The 20,246-nt window shown below is 36.8% G+C and overlaps 1 protein-coding gene across 8 annotated transcripts; it reads left to right on the top strand.

Moving 5' to 3' along the window:
- The first annotated feature begins 3,730 nt into the window (after positions 1 to 3,730).
- wt1b (WT1 transcription factor b) lies at positions 3,731 to 20,079 on the top strand. Of its 8 annotated transcripts, none has more exons than XM_060877508.1 (9): positions 3,731 to 4,481; positions 6,557 to 6,667; positions 8,156 to 8,246; positions 10,985 to 11,056; positions 13,563 to 13,665; positions 14,888 to 15,035; positions 17,542 to 17,631; positions 19,313 to 19,396; positions 19,523 to 20,079. In XM_060877508.1, the coding sequence occupies exons 1-9, from the start codon at positions 4,118 to 4,120 to the stop codon at positions 19,642 to 19,644; spliced, it is 1,185 nt and encodes a 394-aa protein (XP_060733491.1). In that variant the 5' UTR covers positions 3,731 to 4,117; the 3' UTR covers positions 19,645 to 20,079. The 8 variants fall into 8 exon arrangements, with proteins under 8 accessions (XP_060733491.1, XP_060733489.1, XP_060733493.1 ...); XM_060877506.1 differs by having other exon boundaries at positions 3,733 to 4,481; positions 19,313 to 19,405; XM_060877510.1 differs by having other exon boundaries at positions 3,736 to 4,355; positions 19,313 to 19,405.
- Positions 20,080 to 20,246: the final 167 nt, after the last annotated feature.

Below are 20,246 nucleotides of genomic sequence, written 5' to 3'. Positions count from 1 at the left end.
AATCACTTGCTGCTGGTGAGGATGGGCCTAAGTGGACAGCCATAAACTTTGTCCTGGCATTGCTGTGGATGATGCCACATACATACCCTAATGACGACTGTGAATGTGGTAACTTGCTAAAAATATGCTTAAGTTTCTTTGATTAAACAGTGGATAATTGTATCTGGATGTCAGCAATGACCCTGATGATTGTACTGATTATGATTCCAACACATTTAGAACTGCTTGACAGTATAATGTATTATAGAATAATAATGATTTATATTCTCACTCTTTAAATCTCTGCTTCATCTCAAAGTTTCTTCCTTATGTCCTCTAAGAGAGTTTTTTTTTTCATTTGCCACCATCAACTTGATCAATGCTGTCAGTATCATGTGTGTCAAAATATTAAGTGCTGTTTATACCACTGGACTTTATAATTTGTTGTACTCTGTTTATGAGCAATCCTAGTCTTTAGAAACATCTGAGTTACTCTCGATTTCTTCAGAAGTCTGTTGAGTTCTGTCGTTCTGCACCTGATATAACTGGGGCTCTCTTCTGCTGATTTATTTCCAAAAAGTGTACTGTTATGAGACATAGACAAACACAGTTCCTCTCTAAGACCTTGCATCATATTTTCATCATATAACAGTAAATGTGGTGTACGTGTAAAGATAAAGAGGAAGGAAGAGTAGGCATTTTTTTTGCCTGACCACAAGCCAGGACATCTGCAGAATATCAACCAATACAAGAGTATTTTTCTACTTTCTTTATCTTTACTTTGATGCTCTGCTCTTTCTGAAGTGTAAAAAGAAGGCACTTTTATCAGTATGTTGACCTGACCTTACTACTCTTCGTGTGTGTGTGTGTGTGTGTGTGTGTTGGAAGATAGTTTGTATATTACTATGTGAATTAAAATTTCTAAATTAGATTTTTTTACTGTGGTGTCACATCATATTGAATCCAGCCCCAGAACTGTGTGCTGTTGTGTTCATGTTCTTACAATTTTACTCTCCATGTATTTTTTTTTTTTTTATGCAAAAGATGCAGCCTATATCTGAATGACAGATATACAGTGCCTTGCATAAGTATTTGCCCCTTAGCCATTTAATACTGGAATTTAATTGGACATTATTAGGATTTTTATTATGTATTTTGCACATGTCAACATTTTAAAGTGCTTTGTGATACAATAAGTTTGATTTAACATTTGGGATATGTCAAGCCTTCTGGAGTACAGTATGCGTCTATCAGCATTGCACTTTGTCTTGTTGGTAAAATATTTTTAGCAAAATTGATGAACCTCTGCTTGATTTCAACTGGTGTAAATAAATAAATGTAAAAGTAGCACACCTAGCAGTATTTACTGGGTCATATCATGTTCAGGATTTAATTAAACCGTTGTGTTTTCTGTTGAAGAATCCCTCTTGTCCAGCTTATAGTGTTTGATGCTAGTCTTGGGAATCATTATTTCAGTGTGGTGTTATTTATAGGCATGACATGGACATTCTCCTTGTTTCTTAATTTTCTTTAGGGATTTGAACACTTCTTAGATTGATGATAGAGTTAACAGGCAACTAAGTCCTTTAAGATGACCTCCGTATGACCCATGCTGAGAAAATGGGATTGGGATCAGATTTGAGTCTAATTTAAGACAAACACAAATCATCACATTTCATATTTTGAACCTAAATAAAGTAAATTAATTCAGGCATTAAAATGACATTTTTTAAGAACTGAAATCTTTTTATGTTAAACAATGATGGACATTTTTAAATCATACCCTGATTAACTAGTTTTTGTAATTTGGTGATATGGGATTATTTTTTAATCAAGTCTATTGTTTTATAAAATCTGTAATTTTCCTAGACTTTTTTAATTTTAGAACTGTTTCAGCTGATTGTTTCACTTCTCCTTTTTTGATTTATATTGTCATTATTTAACACAATTATTCGTAGCCTGATTTCATGTTCTTTGTTTTTGCTATACCTAGCTGCTTCACAAATAAGCTGCCTTGCCTTAATCCACAAAGACTAAATTATTTTACTTTAACAAAGATCTTGTTCCGTTTTATAACGTCGAATCAACTCATAATGATGAAACATAGGATTTGGAAATTTAAGCTAAATCCGTGTCACTTTGCATCCCGAAAGATGTCCAGTGAATCAGTAAAAAAATACCCCTACTGTCCTGCTGTTAGAAGCCAGATGATGCAACAAGTGTGGACTCAGCACTTCTGCACTCTCTCTCACACCACCATCCCCCATTTCATCAGCCCATGGAGAGTTGAGCTCAGGGTCAGAAGCATTCATGCCCCCATGTTCCCATAGAAACATTTCAGATATCCAGATCCTCAATCAAGTCCTCATTCAAATCTCTTTATATTTTAAATTCCACTACAGTATGAAATACCAGTGAAAGCCAGCGTTCCATTGATAAGCTTCATAGAGTGATTATTGCACCTAGTATTCAAAAATGGGAAATAAAGCACTTGATGATTCATGACTTCCCATTCGCAGGTATTCCTATGAAAGAGGCCAGTGAGTATATATTGTAGATCAGTGTAATAAAAAATGTCTTGCTGTTATTTAATGGCACTAAAAGTCATCCCACGGTATAGTCAGCTTCTTAACATTGTTTCTGTGAGTGTGGCTGATTAACAAATGCTTGTGGTTATGTCCAGACTCTTCCCAGAATCAGCAGGTGAGGATGAGTTGATGAGGATGATGATTATTACTGCTGCAGAGAATTCCACAGTCAAACAGATGGAATGTTTCACATCGGTCTTGTCTCTGTGAGTTTGAACATGCTTGTAGTGTGTTCAAGGCATTTTTTCCCCTCTTCACTGCCAGAGACACTTATAATGGCTTATTTCTCTTTTTAACATGGAGCTGAATCACATCATTGACAAATGACACCTGGAAAAAGTTACAGAATTTGAAAAAAAAAAAAACAACTTTAAAATGATTATTATATGTAATATAAACGATAGCATGGCTTTAAATGAAGAAGAAGCTCCGTTCTGTGAGTATGTATGTTCAATAATTACACCAAAAATGGAAAAATAACAATTACTGTAAATGGCAAAATGTAAAAAAACAACAACAACAACAACAAAAAAAAAATTCTTACATAGAATTATACCAAAAATATTTTAATTATAGTCTTAATAGTCCACTGGTGCAATAGTACATATAAATCACTGTTTAGGTTTAAACTAAATAGTCATGAAAACCAGATGGTTTTCGAAATAAATGGGAAGTCAAAAAGAAGAAATTGAGAAAGTTACAGATATTGTAGTAGATTTTCAATATATGTATTTGTGTTTTTCACAGATTCAGTGTATAACGTCCAATCGCTCTTTTTCCTCCACTGTTGATATTACTTTCATTATTGGCTTGTATTCCTGTTAGAGATGTTTCAAGAGTTCAAGAACAGCAATAAAGCCTTTAGGGACCATCGTAGATTTACAGGCTTCAAATTTATATCATTTTACATTAATACAGCTTTAAAGATAACACTTAAGGGTATATAGAGATCCTGCTACTACTCACTATTAATATTACTAATTACCTGTCATACAAGACTTACAATCCTAATAAACACTATTTTATTTATTTTATAAGCTACTAGTAATAAACCACACCTCTCACCCCCACAGACACATTAATCATGACATTAGTCAGGTCACAGAAAGTGCTGTCCAGAGGAATGACTAAATCTAATGAAGTGCTCATCATTTCTCCCTTAACTCCTCCTCCTTCAGGGTTGTTTTACATCCGACTCACAGGGACAAGCTCCAGACACTGTTAGAAAAGATCGTGGAGACTCCTATCTCACCCACTCTCACTCCTTGTACCTCCTCGAACCCTTTTCCATTTCATGAAGAACCAGATCAAGAAGAATCAACACTCTGAAGCGCTCACTATGTCGGAGTTTGAGTTATAGGGTATCTCTGTGGACTTGGGCAGATCTTCAAACTTGTTTGTAGGAAAACATTTTTGTGATTTTTGCCATTAGAGGAAGCATTTACAACATCATTTAGAAAGATTTCTGACAGGTTATAGGCGAAAATTTTGCTCATTGGTGTTTTCACTTGAGTCAGTTGTACTAAATTCTCATCAAATCGTGTGGGCTGATGGGATCGGACGTGCGAGATCTGACTCCCCTCATGCCCGCGGTACCCACTCTACCACATCTTCCAGGGCCCAACAGCGGAGCTCCTCAATGGGGTCCAATCGTCGACTTCCACCCTGGCTCTCCATATGGAACTCTTCCCTCACACTCGTTCATCAAGCAGGAGCCTGGCTGGGGTTCAGTGGAGACCCATGATGACCCTCACTGCACCCTCGGTGCCTTCACTGTGCACTTTTCAGGTCAGTTTACCGGAGGTTGCAGGTACGGCGCATTTACTGATCCATCGTCAGGACAGAACAGGGGGTTCAGCAGCACCCCATATCTGAGCGGTTGTGCAGAAAATCCTCCAATCTCAAGGAGTCAGTGTAAGTGAGCTTCATTTATCCGCACGTGTACTTTTTGCCATAGAGGAAATGTATGCCAGCTCCTTCAGAAAGCTAGTGCAGACCTCCAACAGGATACAGAGCATGCTTGTGTGTCAGTAGTGGATAGCAGTATCAGCATTCACTACTGAGTCAGTATAAATGCCAAGCAAATTGTTGAGGAGTTGATATTGTTAATCCTACAGATAAGATAAATAAATATAAAGGAACTAATCATATTACTCGAAAATGGCATGCATAATAATATAGTTTACTAGTTTAATGTCACTGTCTTCTGGATTTCTGGATGTTATAATTCTTCACAAGTTTATGTCTTTTTTAAACCTGTACTATTTCAAATACTACAGTCAATACTTAATATTATAGCTTCGAACGCTGATGACATTTACTGTTAACAAAAAATTATTTTGCTTACATCATATGAACCCAGATGGACTGTTAAGTAGCATGGAGGAAGGTTGATTATTTCTGAAATTTTTTTCTGAAAACATTATTTGAAACAGTGAGATCCAGATTCTTTAAGAATAACAACAGTGATAGATGTTTCCTAGTTTCCCCAAAGCATTACAGTGTTATAAACTTGTTGGCTAAGAGGCTAAGAGTGTGTTTAAATCTCTCAATGATTTCACTGTGAACTTTCACTGACCTTTAATCACAGGCTAGGACAGAATCTTCTGAAAAGAGCCAAGTATTACAAACCATACATTCCTGCGCTCTCATGTCTCTATATCTTTTTTTTCACGATATTCTTCCTTCATGTCACAAGGTCACACATATAGTAAATTCTGTCACTGATCACAGCGATTAATATGCAGACTGAGATGTCAGGATTAAACCCCCTAGGGAATGTTAATGCTTTCTGTTTCATGTGTGATTTATAAATGTAGTTAAAAACTACTCTGTGGATGGTATATGAATGTGTCATGGAGTCTGTAGTATTTATCTCTGGAATAGTAGCTATGACAATGATGAGTTTTGCAATGATGAGGAGAATTAGAGTCTCCTCTAATAGCAAGCTCCAAACCCCACAGTGATTTCTTTTTTCTTTAAATAAAAAAATAACATTGCTTAATTACTTTTAATGCTGTTGAATGACTGGAGCAGGTTGGCACTTTCAATTTAAGAGCTATAAACAATTATCTTCATCAGCTTCTCTCTCTCTCTCTCTCTCTCTCTCTCTCTCTCTCTCTCTCTCCCTCTCTCAGCACAGTTACAAACTTTGGAGTAACATCTTAATATAAATAATCTTCTTCTTTTCTTTGGTGTTAGTTACTACTAACACCTAAAATACTAATTGTATATGAACAAGCAGGTTCAATTATTCAGCAGCACTGTGGTATAAAATAGTTTATCTTCCTTTATACCAAGGACTTATTGATGGTTCCACATTCCCACATCTTTAGAATCTTGTATTGTGTGTAAAACATGCGTCTGTGCATTAACCAATAATTTGTAATACAGACTAATTTTTCTATTTTATGAACTTTTATTTTTTTTTTTTAGAAAATGACATTAACTGAGTCGACTGATGTCTTCTGACCAAAGTGTATAATAAATTAGACATACAGATTTTAAAACCAAGTTACTGCCAACATTAGACTTTAGTTCATTAGTTCAAAATGAAAGAAGCTTCAAACTTAAAAAACAATTGGTGTTAATTGGTGTTGATGCTCCTATTAGACTATAAGAGCCTGCTAGAACAAATGCATTATTGTTCATATGGTATTCATGAAACATGTTCTCTGTGATGAGATGTTCAAACATTGGAAGGAGTGTCCAGTTTCATGCAGTTTGATATTCGTGACATGGCAAAATCTTCAGGATAGCAGGTTTTGTGGTTTCTTTGTAACTTGACAAGCTGCATGAACAACTAATGATTCTTTTATATGAGCAAATAAAAAACACATTGGAAAGTACTGGGAGATTTACTGAGAAATCACATGACCCCGTAGTCAATTATTTTCCAACTGGTCCATTTGTTTCTGTAAAGCTTTAGAAATGTAACACAAGAACACAGTTTATATGGCTAACTTTTTCTCTCACTTGTTCTTATACAGCAGATGTGGATGGAGCGCTAAGTTTTCCCCACACTCCAGTTCACCACTCACCACCCTTTCCCTGTTCTCTCCCATTTAAACACGAGGATGCTTTGTCACAGTCCACCATGGGTAAGGACACCTGACACACACACACACACACACACACACACACACAAAACCACATACATACCAGCTTACAACCACACACATCCATATACCCAAACACACCCACATACAGTACAAGTCAAGTGAAGACAAGAAGGTTTTATTGTCATTAAACAATAAAAATCAAATTAAACAATGTTTCTCCAGGAACGTGGTGCCAGATAAAACACAAAGCTAAGGACTATAACACACACTCACACACTCACACACTCACCCACACACACCATCTCCTCCCCACACACAACCACCCAAACCCTAACAAACCCAAACCCACACACCCATATATATATATATATACAAACACAAACACACACCAAAACACACAGCCAGACAAACACACACACAGTAACTTACAAATGAATCTGAATACGTTCCAGTTATAGAGCCAGGCAGTCAAGACCATGCTAATCATTAGCACAGAATTTTAAAAACAAGGTAGCGAAACAAATTCACTCTGATAGGCATCATCTTTTAGAGTACATACTGTAGATGATCAGTCCTCCTCCTCAGTGGAGAAACTGGAGCAGATTGTACTAAAGGCTAGAGGAACTTATTATCTTGCCAGGGGACCCATTTTTTATTTTTTCCTTTCAGTTCTGGTAAATTTAAAGGACCTAATCCTCTTTTCCTTCTTATGCTTTATGGGTTTGGAGAGCACAAGGCCTGTTTGGATAACTGGAGTGAAGAAAAGGCCACATTTCTATATTCTACTCCCTGAAGAACAATTTGTTAGTTCTTCTGTATAGCATAAACCGGACAATACAAGTAGGGGATCTTGAAAGTACGAGAGCTTTTTAGAATACTAAACTGACACAACTTTCAGTGTATACTAAATTTATCCATGACAGACTTTGGATATCTGAAGTCAAAATCAAAAGTTTGACTTTTTCGAATTCCTCCAAGGATCTAACGTCACTCAAAATCTGTGTTAGTAATTTGAATGCTTCAGACAAAAACCATACCAAAGCATTTAAAGTCAAAGGGGAACTAGATTATAATCTTCATAGCTTTTCTCCAGGAAAATCCCAGCTTTAAAACTTTTAATAAAAGAGGAACGAATATACTGTACAGCTAAAAGTGAAAAAACAAACAAACAAACAACTAATTACTCTTAAAGAAATAATCCTGGTTGTCTAAGATGGCTTCCCCTTTGCAGTTAAGACAATTAATTTTGTATGTAACTGTAAATTATACTTTCTTTTGGTGAGATGCAAACTATGTGTGGGCAAATGCAAAAAAACAGATACACATATTAGTCGTTAGCTTGTGTTTCATTGCAAAAGTGAACAAAGTGACCTGAAGTTGTTCGGGTAAACTGGGAGTAATGAAGTTAATACAATTAACGTAATGGATATTACTGCTATTTGTATCACAAAGAGGAATGGTACATATGAAATTATTTTAAAAAATCTTTTTTTTTTATTTAAATTTTTATTCTTTTCTTTTTTGTAGATGAGCAGCAGTACTTGGCCCCGCCCCCTGTATATGGTTGCCACGCCCCCAGCGACAGCCAGACTCTACTTCTACGAAATGGCTACAACAGGTACAGCAGCCTGTTTTTTCCACCTCCTGTTTACTTTGAGTTGCATTTAAAGCAATTTCACTCCTTTAACTAATCTGACAGCATTTCCTGTGCTGATGGAAGATTCTTCCACTGTGTGACTGAAATCCAGTGTAAGCCTTTGGAGAGCCATGCAGTCTGTGTAAAGGTTAGAAGCTACACAGCAGTCCTCAGCAGGCCAAAATACACTCAATGTGATCTACAGTCAGTTTCCTCTAAATTCCCTTTCCCTGCTTGGCCATCCCCAGAGAGCTAAGTACTGGGGTAAATCAAAGTCTGAGGACAGATGCGGAGGCCTAGAAAGGGATATGATGCATATAGGGGACATGGCACATGAGAGAGGACTTATTGTTATGGCAGGACAACAAATAAGAGGACAAACTGGTACAATAAAGTCCTGAATAAGTATTTATCTCCTTGAACATTTCAGAATTGTTTAGTGTTACAGCCAATAATTGAAATAGAATTAAATGTAAACTAACAACAAAATTCCCAAACTTTGAACGTACACCATTTAGTCCAATAACATAAACCAAATTAAGTCAATTTCAGTTGCCGGTTCTAACAGAAATGTGGAACAGTTCAAAGGGGTGAATACTTATGCAAAACAAGGTGAGATCATTTACCACCAGAAGCTCAGAGATGAGAGTACATTCTTTGAATAGTGTTCACATGCTGTTTGGAGAAAAGGGAGATTGTGGAGAAGGCAAAATATCAGAACTAGCGTTGATAAGATTGATGTTGGCTCCTCGCCTTCCTGTAATACTGCTGCGTGTTCAGCCAATTCCCCTGAAAGCATTTCAACCTTTACTCATCCCCACAAGTACGTAAATGTAGAACATATCAATTCAGTATGATAGAAACACAATTATCACTAACATCAGAATCATCACTATTACTGCTGACTGTTACAGTTGGAAAGAGCATTTCTAGTATTTAACATCAAGGCCAGGGGTTAATAACACAGCAGTTTAAATATAGCAATTCATTAGTTTCTGTAAAAAAAAAGCAACTTCACAGATAAGGGTGTGAAAATTACAATAACATGCGGCATTCAAGGTTTGCTCTACATTTTTAATCTGTGAGTACAAAACAGTGAATGATGAAAATACGATATTTTGAGTGAACTTGAACAAACCCCTGAAACTATAACTACTCAGTTTAAAGCTTGGATTGTATCTTGTAGAATATACAGAAGCATGAAAAGTTAATGGAAAGAAAACTGTGGCTCTGTTATGCTGCTCGGATCCACGCTTGGATTAGATTCCGACAGTTGTTGTTTTGGTTTACGGTAAAAGTGAAACATTACAGCCGTTTGCTCACGCTCTTCAACTTTAGCTTCTCTAACATATTCATTAGCTACTTGAGCATAGACTAAGCGGTTCATGTTGGTTAATTCAGCCTCTTTCCCTCTCATTGCCTCCCTGCTGTCAGCACTGTCATGACGTTACATGATTACAACACTGTACCAGGCACGCTGACTCTCCAGACCTCCGCAGTTCTGCTGTCATTGATCAGATATGAGAGTGTATGAGAGTGAGAGCGCTTCACTGCTCCTGAGGATGTTAATCTGGTGTGGAAGCACATAGCAGATTATGATCAGTAGATCAGTACAAGAACATTCAACATACATGCAACAAAATAGCGGATACAACACAGTAGATACCTTTAAAATGGAACTTAAAAAAAATAAGTAATAGTTTCAGAATACTAGTTCTTTGGGTGAATCATGATATCTTTTTGCTATCATGCAGTGTTCAAAGAGAACTGAGAAACTTGCTAAAAAATTATTACTTCCGTCATTGAAAAAAAGCGTATTACTGTAATTAATATTTACATAAATTTCTACTTAAATATTTAAGCAATAAATAAATACTAAAAAAAAACAATATCTAAAATAATGTGTTACTAGCTAGCTAACTATTGGAATATATTAACTACTGTCCTTTTAGATTACATTTTAGGTCCAAGAAGTAACAAGAGTCTTGTCTGATATCAGTCAGAGCATCAGGTTTTCAGTGGAAAGTTGGTTATGATTCATATTTAAGAATCTACAGCAATATATATGGTGATCTATTTAAACTAGCAGGCTGTTCAGTAGCTAAATAAAAGCTAAAAGTTTTATTGGCAGGTGTAATTTAATAATCTATGGACACTATATGTACTCTAAACCTAGTAATAAATTGATGTAAAAAAACAATGCTTTATTATAATCACTGATATGTTTTCTTTAATGAAACTTTTATTATATGTCTCAGTTGTCAGAACTTTGTCTGAACAGTCAGAAAGTTTTTCAGGTCTGTCTTCAAAGTTAGAGGACTTTCTGGCTTTTTTTTTTATTTAATAATGACTGTGTAAGGCTGCTATAATGTAATGAAGTAACAAGCGCTAATGTGTCTTGTGTTCATTCCAGAGCATTAAGTGTAACTATAAATGGATAAGAAATTGACATATTATTCATTAATGAATTTAAAATTGTAATCTCAGGCAAATTGCCTGTTGTGTTGATAATTATCATATAGCTGAATGACCTGGCATATTTTAAACTTAAAATGGAGTCAGATTTTGATTCATGTTTAAAGCTAGGAATTGTTTTCTTGTTTATGACTCGGTTCTTGTTTATGACTCGACAGTTCCGGGATTTGAAACCCCACACTTCAGATCACCTACCAGTCTTCCTCTTTGTTTTAACACTGTGGTCTTTATTTCTTATCTGGCAGTGATAATCTGTACCAAATGACTGAATGTGTGACCTGGAACCCGGTAAACAGTCTGGCCTCCAGCATCAAGAGGTACAACATTACTCAGATCACTTTACACTATTGTTCATAGTATGTATTTTTCTTTCTTTAATTTTTTTTTTAACTCCACCAAAAATTTCCCCCTTAAACTGTAAGCCAGAGGCTTTGTTTATGCAAGAAGTGTTGCAATGAGTATAAAAGTGGGATCTTCAATCCCTCTGTCCTGGCTTGAGATGAGTTACTCTATCAGAAGATAGCCTCTACTCTGGGTTATCATCAAAGAGCCGGACTCACTTTCATATCAGCACTCAGCTGCACGGATTCACATAGTACTGAAAAGAGCGCTGTTTAAAGCAACAGGCTGAATTAGAAGGAAGTCAACTAAGATGAAGCGTTCCAGTCCAGTTTGATATGAATGCAGTTATGACCTGCTGGCTCAGCTTTATTCATTCATGACTTTTCATATAAGCTTGTGCTAGGGATGAAACAGATGACTCTCAGGAAAAGGTACTGAACTCAGGTTTTAAGAAAAGCTTGGCATTGGGATGGGAAACTCTTTTGTAGGTGAGGAATAAAATTATATTCGAACATCATTTTGAATATACATAATTTCTTATACCACAGCAATTTGCCAACACCATGTAAAAATGAAAGTGATACATTTCTCCCATTATAGCTACATGTAATGTTATGGAACATCTACGCTAATATGTTCTCTCTCTTAAAGGTAACAACAACGAAAAAATCAACAAAGAAAAACTGTTAAACAAATACTGAAACTGGAGACTCCTTCTAAAAACATCCCCTCACAGAAAACACCCATCTAAATGTTCCTGTGAGGTTCCTGTGTACAATATTATATCAGAATGAGTGTAGTGATATTGTATGAGCCATCGTTACAATACATTTTGTTACTGTACATCAGACCAAAATGAAATTTTTCTTCTTTTTTTGGTTGTCAGAATTCAGCTACAGTGCCATCTGAAAAGCCTTGCATGTTAAGCAGCAGTAGCAAACGTAATTCAAATCAATCCACTATATAAACTGTAGTCATTTTGTGTTAGCAAACGTAGATTAACATTTCTTCCTTACTCCTAAGATAAAGCAAACTCAATAAAAAAAACTCTATGAAGTCTGGAAGTCTTGCGCTTCCTCCCTTCCTGAGAGCACAGGCTCATTCTGTTTGCTCTCTTTTTAGTCTGTTGTTGTGGGAGACACTTCCTGTGAGAGGTTTCAGTTATAGAACACTGACCTTGACCGTGGACACGGAAAAGAAACAAAGGAGAGACAGACACATGGAACGCAAAGATAGTGGGTCTGGCTACATGTGTGTGTTGAAAGGGGAAGCAATAAGATTTGGGTCAGAGTACAGAGAGTGAAGAATGTCTGGAAAGGCTTGGATTTCCACTGTCCAGTGTCCCAGATTAAAATGGGGTGTGATTTAGTGCGTGTTTTAGAGGAGCTGCCATCCGGCTTTACTTCTATAAAAACAAAATGAAATCAATGCTTAACTTGCACTAGTGAACGGGAGGTGGAGACAGAAAAGGGTCATGCTTTTGCTCAGTCAACCAGTTCAGAGAAGATAAAGTATCTTGACATGGAATGCGGTGTGATGGGCGAGGGTGGGTTTGGGGTGTGACTACAGCACAGTGTGTGTGTGTATAAGTGTGTGATGCATGGCAGAATATTTATGCTCATACAGATATTCACCATGTCCCCACTCCCTCTTCTTTGCCATGAGCACTGAGGTGTTTGTCTGCACTAAAAGATGGATAGATAGCCTGAGGGAATACTGGCTTAGTGTTAGGTGATAGCGTAGCCTGAGATGTTAAGCTAAGAGGACAAAGAAGGCTTTATAGAGCCTTAGCAGTTCATCAGGTGCTACCCGCACATGCCGACCCTGAACTCTATCAGTGCTGTGCACATTCACACTTTTCATACAAGATTATATAGTGTTCACTTCAGTCATTATTCAGATTTTTTGCTTTTTATAATCTCTGTCAGTAGCTGAAACCTGCTAATAGGGTTGATAAGAGACATTAGATAAAAATGATGATACTTCAATAATATTTAATGCTCCAAAAATAGAGATACATACCTATTTTAACATGTGGCTGAGAAAATATATTTTAAACAAAAAAAAAATTATATTAGGACCAAACTAATACTGACACGAAGACCATACGAGACGAGTGGGTAGAGCAAGCGGCAGCCTTTGGCTCTGTGAAAAAGAAAGAAAGAAAGAAAAAATATACATATAAAAAAAAATATTCTTACAAACACTATTAGGATACATTACCTACGATTAGTGCGTTGTGGAAATGCATTTGTTTTCCAGATATTCTCAGCTTCTCTGCTTCAGATGGAATTATAAAATATATAACAAACTCATAGTATAGTTTTAAGATGTGTCGTAAGGTCTGCCAAATATCAGTGAAGTATATCTGCCATTCCGACTTTTGACTTCTGACACCCCGTCCTGTGGGTTTGATAAAGAAGTTTAGTCATGATTAGTAAACTTGCACCCTTCTGTGTCTCCTCTGCTGATGTGTCGCAGTCCAACTACAGGCTTTGAGAGCGAGCCCCAGGCAGCTGTTGCCCCCGTGATGTACAGCGCTCAGTACCACATACACACACATGGCGTCTTCCGAGGAATTCAGGTGGGTGCACATAAATATACATCCTCACACCCACTGTTAAACAGGTTCAACTAAAGGTCACACACTCGCCCCACAAATAACCCCCACCTTCCCCATACACGCCAGCTGTAGCAGAGATAGTGAGGCCAAGACCAGGTGGATGCTTGTTTGATTAGTCAGGCCTGACCTGTAATGTGACGTTTTCTGGATCAGTGCCTCTGTCTTGGAGGGGACAAAAAGTATTAACGGGATCCAAACAGCCTTAACAGTGCAGTGAGATACTGCTTTCTCTGGCTACATTTCCATACTTAACCATTTTTCTGGAAAAAAGTCTCCTAACATTGATGTTTTTGGCTTTTTAAACCTTCTTCTTACTTTGTCTCTCTGTCTCTCAGCATTTTCACACCTAAATTGTCTCTGACGCAGTCTTTTAGACAGAGGTTGGACACCATGTACACTGTCCTTTCAATTTTGTTTAAATATACTTTATCTCTGGTTTTTTTTCTTCCTGAATTTAAAGGCTTGTTAGAAAGCTATTCAGATCACAGATACACTTTTTAAAGGCACAATAGTCAATATTTTTAATTTCTTACATTGCTTTGTCTTAGTAAAATGTATTTGGAAATTTTTCTTTTTGTAAACTTCACTTCCTGTCTTTAAATGTTTATTTGTTCTCTCATCAATCGGTTTATAGACACCCCTCCAATGCCCCTTCACAGTTTCTTAAATCATTACGAGAAAACGCTGCATGACTATAGAGTTGCAACTCGAATTTCCAGCAGCTCAGTTCATGTGCGATTAAAAGTGATGTCATGACAGCCTTGCTAATGAGAACTCTAGCTAGCATGCTAACTGGTTGAAGTTGGAGATTTGTGTATATGGGATGGTGAAGTGAGATGGGTCAGTTTAAAAATAAATAAATAAATCAAATCTTAAAATGTGCCCTGCGATGGGTTGGCACTCCATCCAGGGTGTATCCTGCCTTGATGCCCGATGACGCCTGAGATAGGCACAGACTCCCGGTGACCCGAGGAAAATGAATGAATGAATGAATCTTAAAATGAACTCCACAGAATCCACAGAACTGATCTATTCTTCTACAAGTGTCTCACAGATATTACTGCTTTCAAAAAACTAGTATATCTTAAGAAGCTTTGATTGCTGATGACAGATGTTTGTTACACACAGCAAGTTTGTTAGTGTGTTAGTGTGTTAACCCATGGCCTGACACTTCTGCCTAAAGCAGGACGTGAGGCGAGTACCGAGCATCACCCCCTCCGTCGTGAGAACCGAGCCCAGTGAGAAACGCCCGTTCATGTGCTCGTACCCTGGCTGCAGCAAGAGATACTTTAAACTCTCACACCTGCAGATGCACGGAAGGAAACACACAGGTAAGAGACAGTGACGTCCACACATGATGATAACGCAAGATAACCAGATGGGTTGCTGATGTTCTAAATGGCTTATTAACTACATACAGAGCTTATTTATATTCTATGCCTGGACCATAATGCAGTTCAAGCCTCAGCACCTCCAAGCTGCCACTGCTGGGCCCTTGAGCAAGGCCCGTAACTCGTTCTGCTACAGGGGAGCTTTATCATAACATAGAAGCTTGTGGTCAGACATGATACAGCATCCCTGGATCATCTTAGCCCCCTATACTATGACTCACCAACAGTTGCATTATTATTACCTCAACAATTCTTCCATTAAATGAATGAATAAACTGTCCAATGGCCGTATACTAAAAAAAGTGCCACCTGCTGACCGGAATAGGTACTGTTCTGTTTAACAGCTCGAGACATACAAGTTTTAAACCTTTTTAAGCCTTTTACTTTATTTGTTGTGTAAAATGTTTTCAGTCTTCAAAAGACACCCTTGCAACACCACTGCACAAAACCATATCTTTCACCTTCTCAAAGCCAAACTAAAGTACATAAAGCAAACTTAGCCAAAAGGCAGAGAAGCGATCATGGCGATCATGGCTGACTCTACAAATCTGAATTTTACCGTGCTTTAATATTCTGTATATGTGACCAACTCTTCTTCACTATTGTAAAATTGAAAAAAAGGAAATCATGTCCATATCCATATATCCATAATTTACTTTGGAAATACAGAGCATGATGTCACAATAAATCAAACACAATGATCCACAGCACTGTGTGTCATTTAAACAGCAAATCAAATCTGAAAAAAAAAAATAAATAAGAAGTTTATAGGATGTGCTTAAGTGACTAACTTTAAGGATTACTCAATTCCAGTAATATACTGTGTTTTTTTTTTAAATGCTTTCTCAAATCTCAGGAGAAATAACGTGCACATTCTTAAAGTGAGTGGTAATTCATTTTTTGAAATGTTTATCCAAACAGTTCCTTGTTCTAACACAAATCCATAAAAGATGCTGGCAAAGCTAAAAATATAATCCTTGAGTCAGAATTCAGTTTCTCAGAATTGCTCATGACTCGATGAATCAGACAGCAAGAGTTTCCTAATCATGCAGTGTGAATATAGCAGATGTTTTTGCACACACACACACACACACACACACACACACACACACACACACACACACACACACACACACACACACACACACATATCCTGAGGGGTCACTCGGGAACTAGAACTGCTGTTGTAACCATGGTGACATAACTGTACTGTTTCTCACCCAATTATTTAGAGTCACTGCTAGTGCATGTGTGTGTGTGTGTGTGTGTGTGTGTGTGTGTGTGTGCTCTTCGCTTGTACTAACTAGTAGCACTAAGCATTAATCACAAGATGTAAACTTCTACTTATTGGAAAATGCATTAAACCCCTGCTTTTAAATGTGTAGATTTCTCAAATAAATTCCTCATGGCTCAGTAACTGTATGACCATCCCTTCACTAGCTAGCAAGATTTTGGACATTTGCTAATCTTTAATCTCAGCTAGCTAGCTAGCTTTGTTTGGATATATTATGTGAAATTAGTTAGCTAATGCTCTTAAATATTTTCTCTAATGGCAGCTAGCTAGCTTTGTTTTGTTTAGATATATTCTCTAATGTCTAAATAACCTTCCTGGGTATATTATCTAGCTAGTGCCAGCTAGCTAGCTAGCTTAATTTTATTTGAACTAAGTTTCTTGGGTATGTTCTTTAGCTAGTTCCAGCAAGCTAACTAGCTTAATTTTATTTGAACTAACTTTCTTGAGTACATTATCTACCTAATATATTGCCAGATCTTCTTTAGCTAATGTCATCTAGCTAGCTAGCCTCATTTAAATATATTGTTAGTTGTATATAGTTAGTTAATTTTCTTTGGTATGTTCTCTAGAAAATGCCAGCTAGCTTACTTAGTTTTGTTTGGGTATGTTGCTTAACATTAACTAAATATCTTTCTTGGGTATGTTCTAGCTAGCTAGCCTTGTTTGTGTACAGTATATTGTCTGATATTAGTTAGCTAATAATCGTGGGAACGCTTTCTAGCTAAGCCCAGCTAGCTAACTTTGTTTGGATATATTGTTTAATGTAAATTACCTAAAGTTCTTGGGTAAGTTCTGATAACTAGCTTTATTTGGGTCTACCAAATGCTAGCTTAGATTTGTTTAGATATACAGTCTAATGTTAACAAGATACATTTCATTGGGTACATTTTCTAGCTAATATCCGCTATCTAGCTAGTTTTAACTTGCATTGTAAAGATAGCAAATGCTATCTAGATTTTGATATAGAACTTTTTTTTGACATTCTGAGGAATAACCATTAACTTTCCATCTAGCTAGCTAAACCTGGTGTGGGATGTTTGTGGTATCCATGTCAGCTACAGTGCTGCTACCATGTGGAAGCTATGTGCTAAACCCAAAGGCAGTTAGAATATTTTGTGTTGTAATGATTCCTGTTATTATTTGTGTGTTCAGGAGAGAAACCGTATCAGTGCGACTTCACAGACTGTGGCCGCAGATTCTCCAGATCAGACCAGCTTAAGAGACACCAGCGCAGACACACAGGTCAGACGCCGGCCCTCTCCCTACTCACACTTTTGTATCATTTTCCCTATATACTCATTTTCCCTTTCACCACCATATCTTCAGGGGTTTATTATACATTGTGTAGATCTAAGAATATAGTTCTCAGATCATCACAATGTAGACACTTACATGCGTTAACTGTTTGCTGATCCTCACAGATTGCATATAATATAAAAAAGGTCTGATATTTCTCATGTTTTTCTTATCATCATTTCATCATCAGATTCATTTTGGGGCTAAAACTAATGAACAATCTTGACTGAACCCACATTAGTAATTGCTGTCTAACTGAAGACCATAAAGGGCAGATTACGCTAAAATGCTGTTAGTGTCTGATCTAATGCTATGGATCACTATGCACTTTATAAAAATAGCGATTATTTATTAATTTTTCCAGGTGTTGTAATTTAAGAACATTTTTATCAGCCAAAATGCATTTCTGCATATGTTGATCCCAGTTCTATAGAGACTTTATGACAACCGAGACTAAACCTGAGACTAAACCAGAACAAGAGAAAAGTCAGTTTGTAGGTTGACTGTGCTCAATCTGAAACGCAGGGCTTCATAAATTATTTTTTATAAATTATTATTTATTTTTCATAAATTAGTATATTAATATATACATTTATATACATTACATGATTATTGTGTGGTGAAACAAGTAGAAACAATTAAAAATAAATTAATATTTTTTAATTAAGGAAAAATAAATTCATTTCCTATTTTAGTTGCATGCCAAGAAAAAACAAAAACAAATGAACACACTAATGAGTATACAAACCATGTAACCAGTTTTAATTGCCTTTGCTGTCAAGATATTTGGGAATTTATTATTATTAGACATTATTAGACAATAAAGTCAAGGACAGCAGACACACCGGCCAAGTTGTTAGCGTGTTAGTATGTAGCCTTGAACCTAGGGGGATTGTGGGTTAGATTTTGTCCTTTCCCCTGTGTGTTTGTATGGTGTCCGTGTGCTTCAGAGATTTCCTCCAGGTGCACCAGGTTCCTCCCCCTGTCCAAAGACATGTGTTGTACGCAGAATGTCATCTCTAAATTGTCTGTAGAGTGTAAATGGGTGCGTGTGTGTGTGTGTGTTTGTGATATTATGCCTTGTGATGAACTCACACCCTGTCCAGGGTGTCTCCCAGTTTTTGAGTCCCTTGGGATAGACTCCTGTGACCCTGAGTAGGATAATTATTTAAAAAAATAAATAAATAAATAAAAAAAAAATTGGACAGATGGATTGATGGAGAATTAATAAAAAAAATCCCACTATAATACATGATGTCATTATTAACATGGCATCAGAACTGGTATACCGTCACCTTTTTTGCACATACAGTATCTCCACTGGTCAGCGCTGTTTCTGTTTATTGTCTTTTGTGTATTGTAATGTAATTTTTTGTCTCCACTGTCTTTTGTCCTGCACTGTTTGCACCAGGTTGCAGAGATGCACTTTATGTATCTAGGACTACCTTACTTAAGTCCTTAGCTCTGTCTTTGCTTTTATGTAGCACCAGGATCCTGGAGAAACGTGGTCTCATTTCACTGTGTACTGCAACAGCTATATATGGTTGAAATGACAATAAAAGCTTCTTGACTTGACATAACTTTTTCTCTCTCAAGCTCTCCATATTATCATTTTCTCCCTTTTTAGGAGTAAAACCCTTTCAGTGCGAGACATGTCAGAGAAAGTTCTCGCGCTCTGACCACCTCAAGACTCACACTCGGACTCATACAGGTAAAACAAGTGCGTAATCCCTTTTTGTCTTCACACTTTTCCAGTTCAGAATTTTTAGATTTCAGATTTATTATTTATTTCTAATCCGCTTTTAAATGAACCTCACCATTCTTTTCTCTGCCTCAGGTGAGAAACCGTTTACCTGTCGCTGGCCGAGCTGTCAGAAGAAGTTTGCTCGCTCGGACGAGCTCGTCAGACATCACAGCATGCATGAGAGGAACATCACTAAACTGCAGGCGACTCTATGAACTCCCCCAAAACCCTTACACACGTGTAATCATTAACTAAACAAACATGCTGTAGAGCGTGATGACAGCAGTGCTCAAGACTGAACAATCAATTATTAACCTCATTAAACTGCTCTGGAATATACAAGACCAGAAACTAAGTAAAAAAAACAACCTATATCTATAAACACAAGGCTTTAAAGGCCTGAGTGAAATCTTATAAGGTTTATTTTTTAGATCATCTCATGTTGTAAATATCTCATGATCGCTTAGAATCAGTCTCGAACACAGAAGGACTGATTCACTTCAAATCATGTTATTATTGCTGATTTTACAAACAGGCTTTCATTTTTCAAAAAAGGAAAATGCACTGTTGTATTTCTTTGTACATACTGGATGTCAAAGTGACAGTTTGACTATACATATTTTGTATTAAAAAGCTTCTATACAAACGTTAACGATGCTTTCTGCACGATTATGTCTAATAATTATGTCAGCAGACTTGACTAAAAGACACACTTGCTGAATTCAAAGGAGTTAAAGGATTTCTGAATAAACACAATATAAAATGAATTGTATGGGGTATCTTGTTATAGAAGCATGGATTATGAAACGTAATGCCA

Source organism: Tachysurus vachellii, chromosome 9, assembly GCF_030014155.1.
Source record: "Tachysurus vachellii isolate PV-2020 chromosome 9, HZAU_Pvac_v1, whole genome shotgun sequence".
Classification (NCBI taxonomy): domain Eukaryota; kingdom Metazoa; phylum Chordata; class Actinopteri; order Siluriformes; family Bagridae; genus Tachysurus; species Tachysurus vachellii.
The sequence above is the reverse complement of the archived record's forward strand: the minus strand, read 5'-3'. Positions and strand labels throughout refer to the sequence as shown.

Coding starts and splice junctions, on each gene's coding strand:
- wt1b (XM_060877506.1), top strand. CDS start 4,118: ATGGGATCGGACGTGCGAGATCTGACTCCCCTCATGCCCGCGGTACCC. Junction 4,482..6,556: donor TCCAATCTCAAGGAGTCAGT/GTAAGTGAGCTT, acceptor GTTCTTATACAG/CAGATGTGGATGGAGCGCTA. Junction 15,036..17,541: donor GCACGGAAGGAAACACACAG/GTAAGAGACAGT, acceptor TTGTGTGTTCAG/GAGAGAAACCGTATCAGTGC.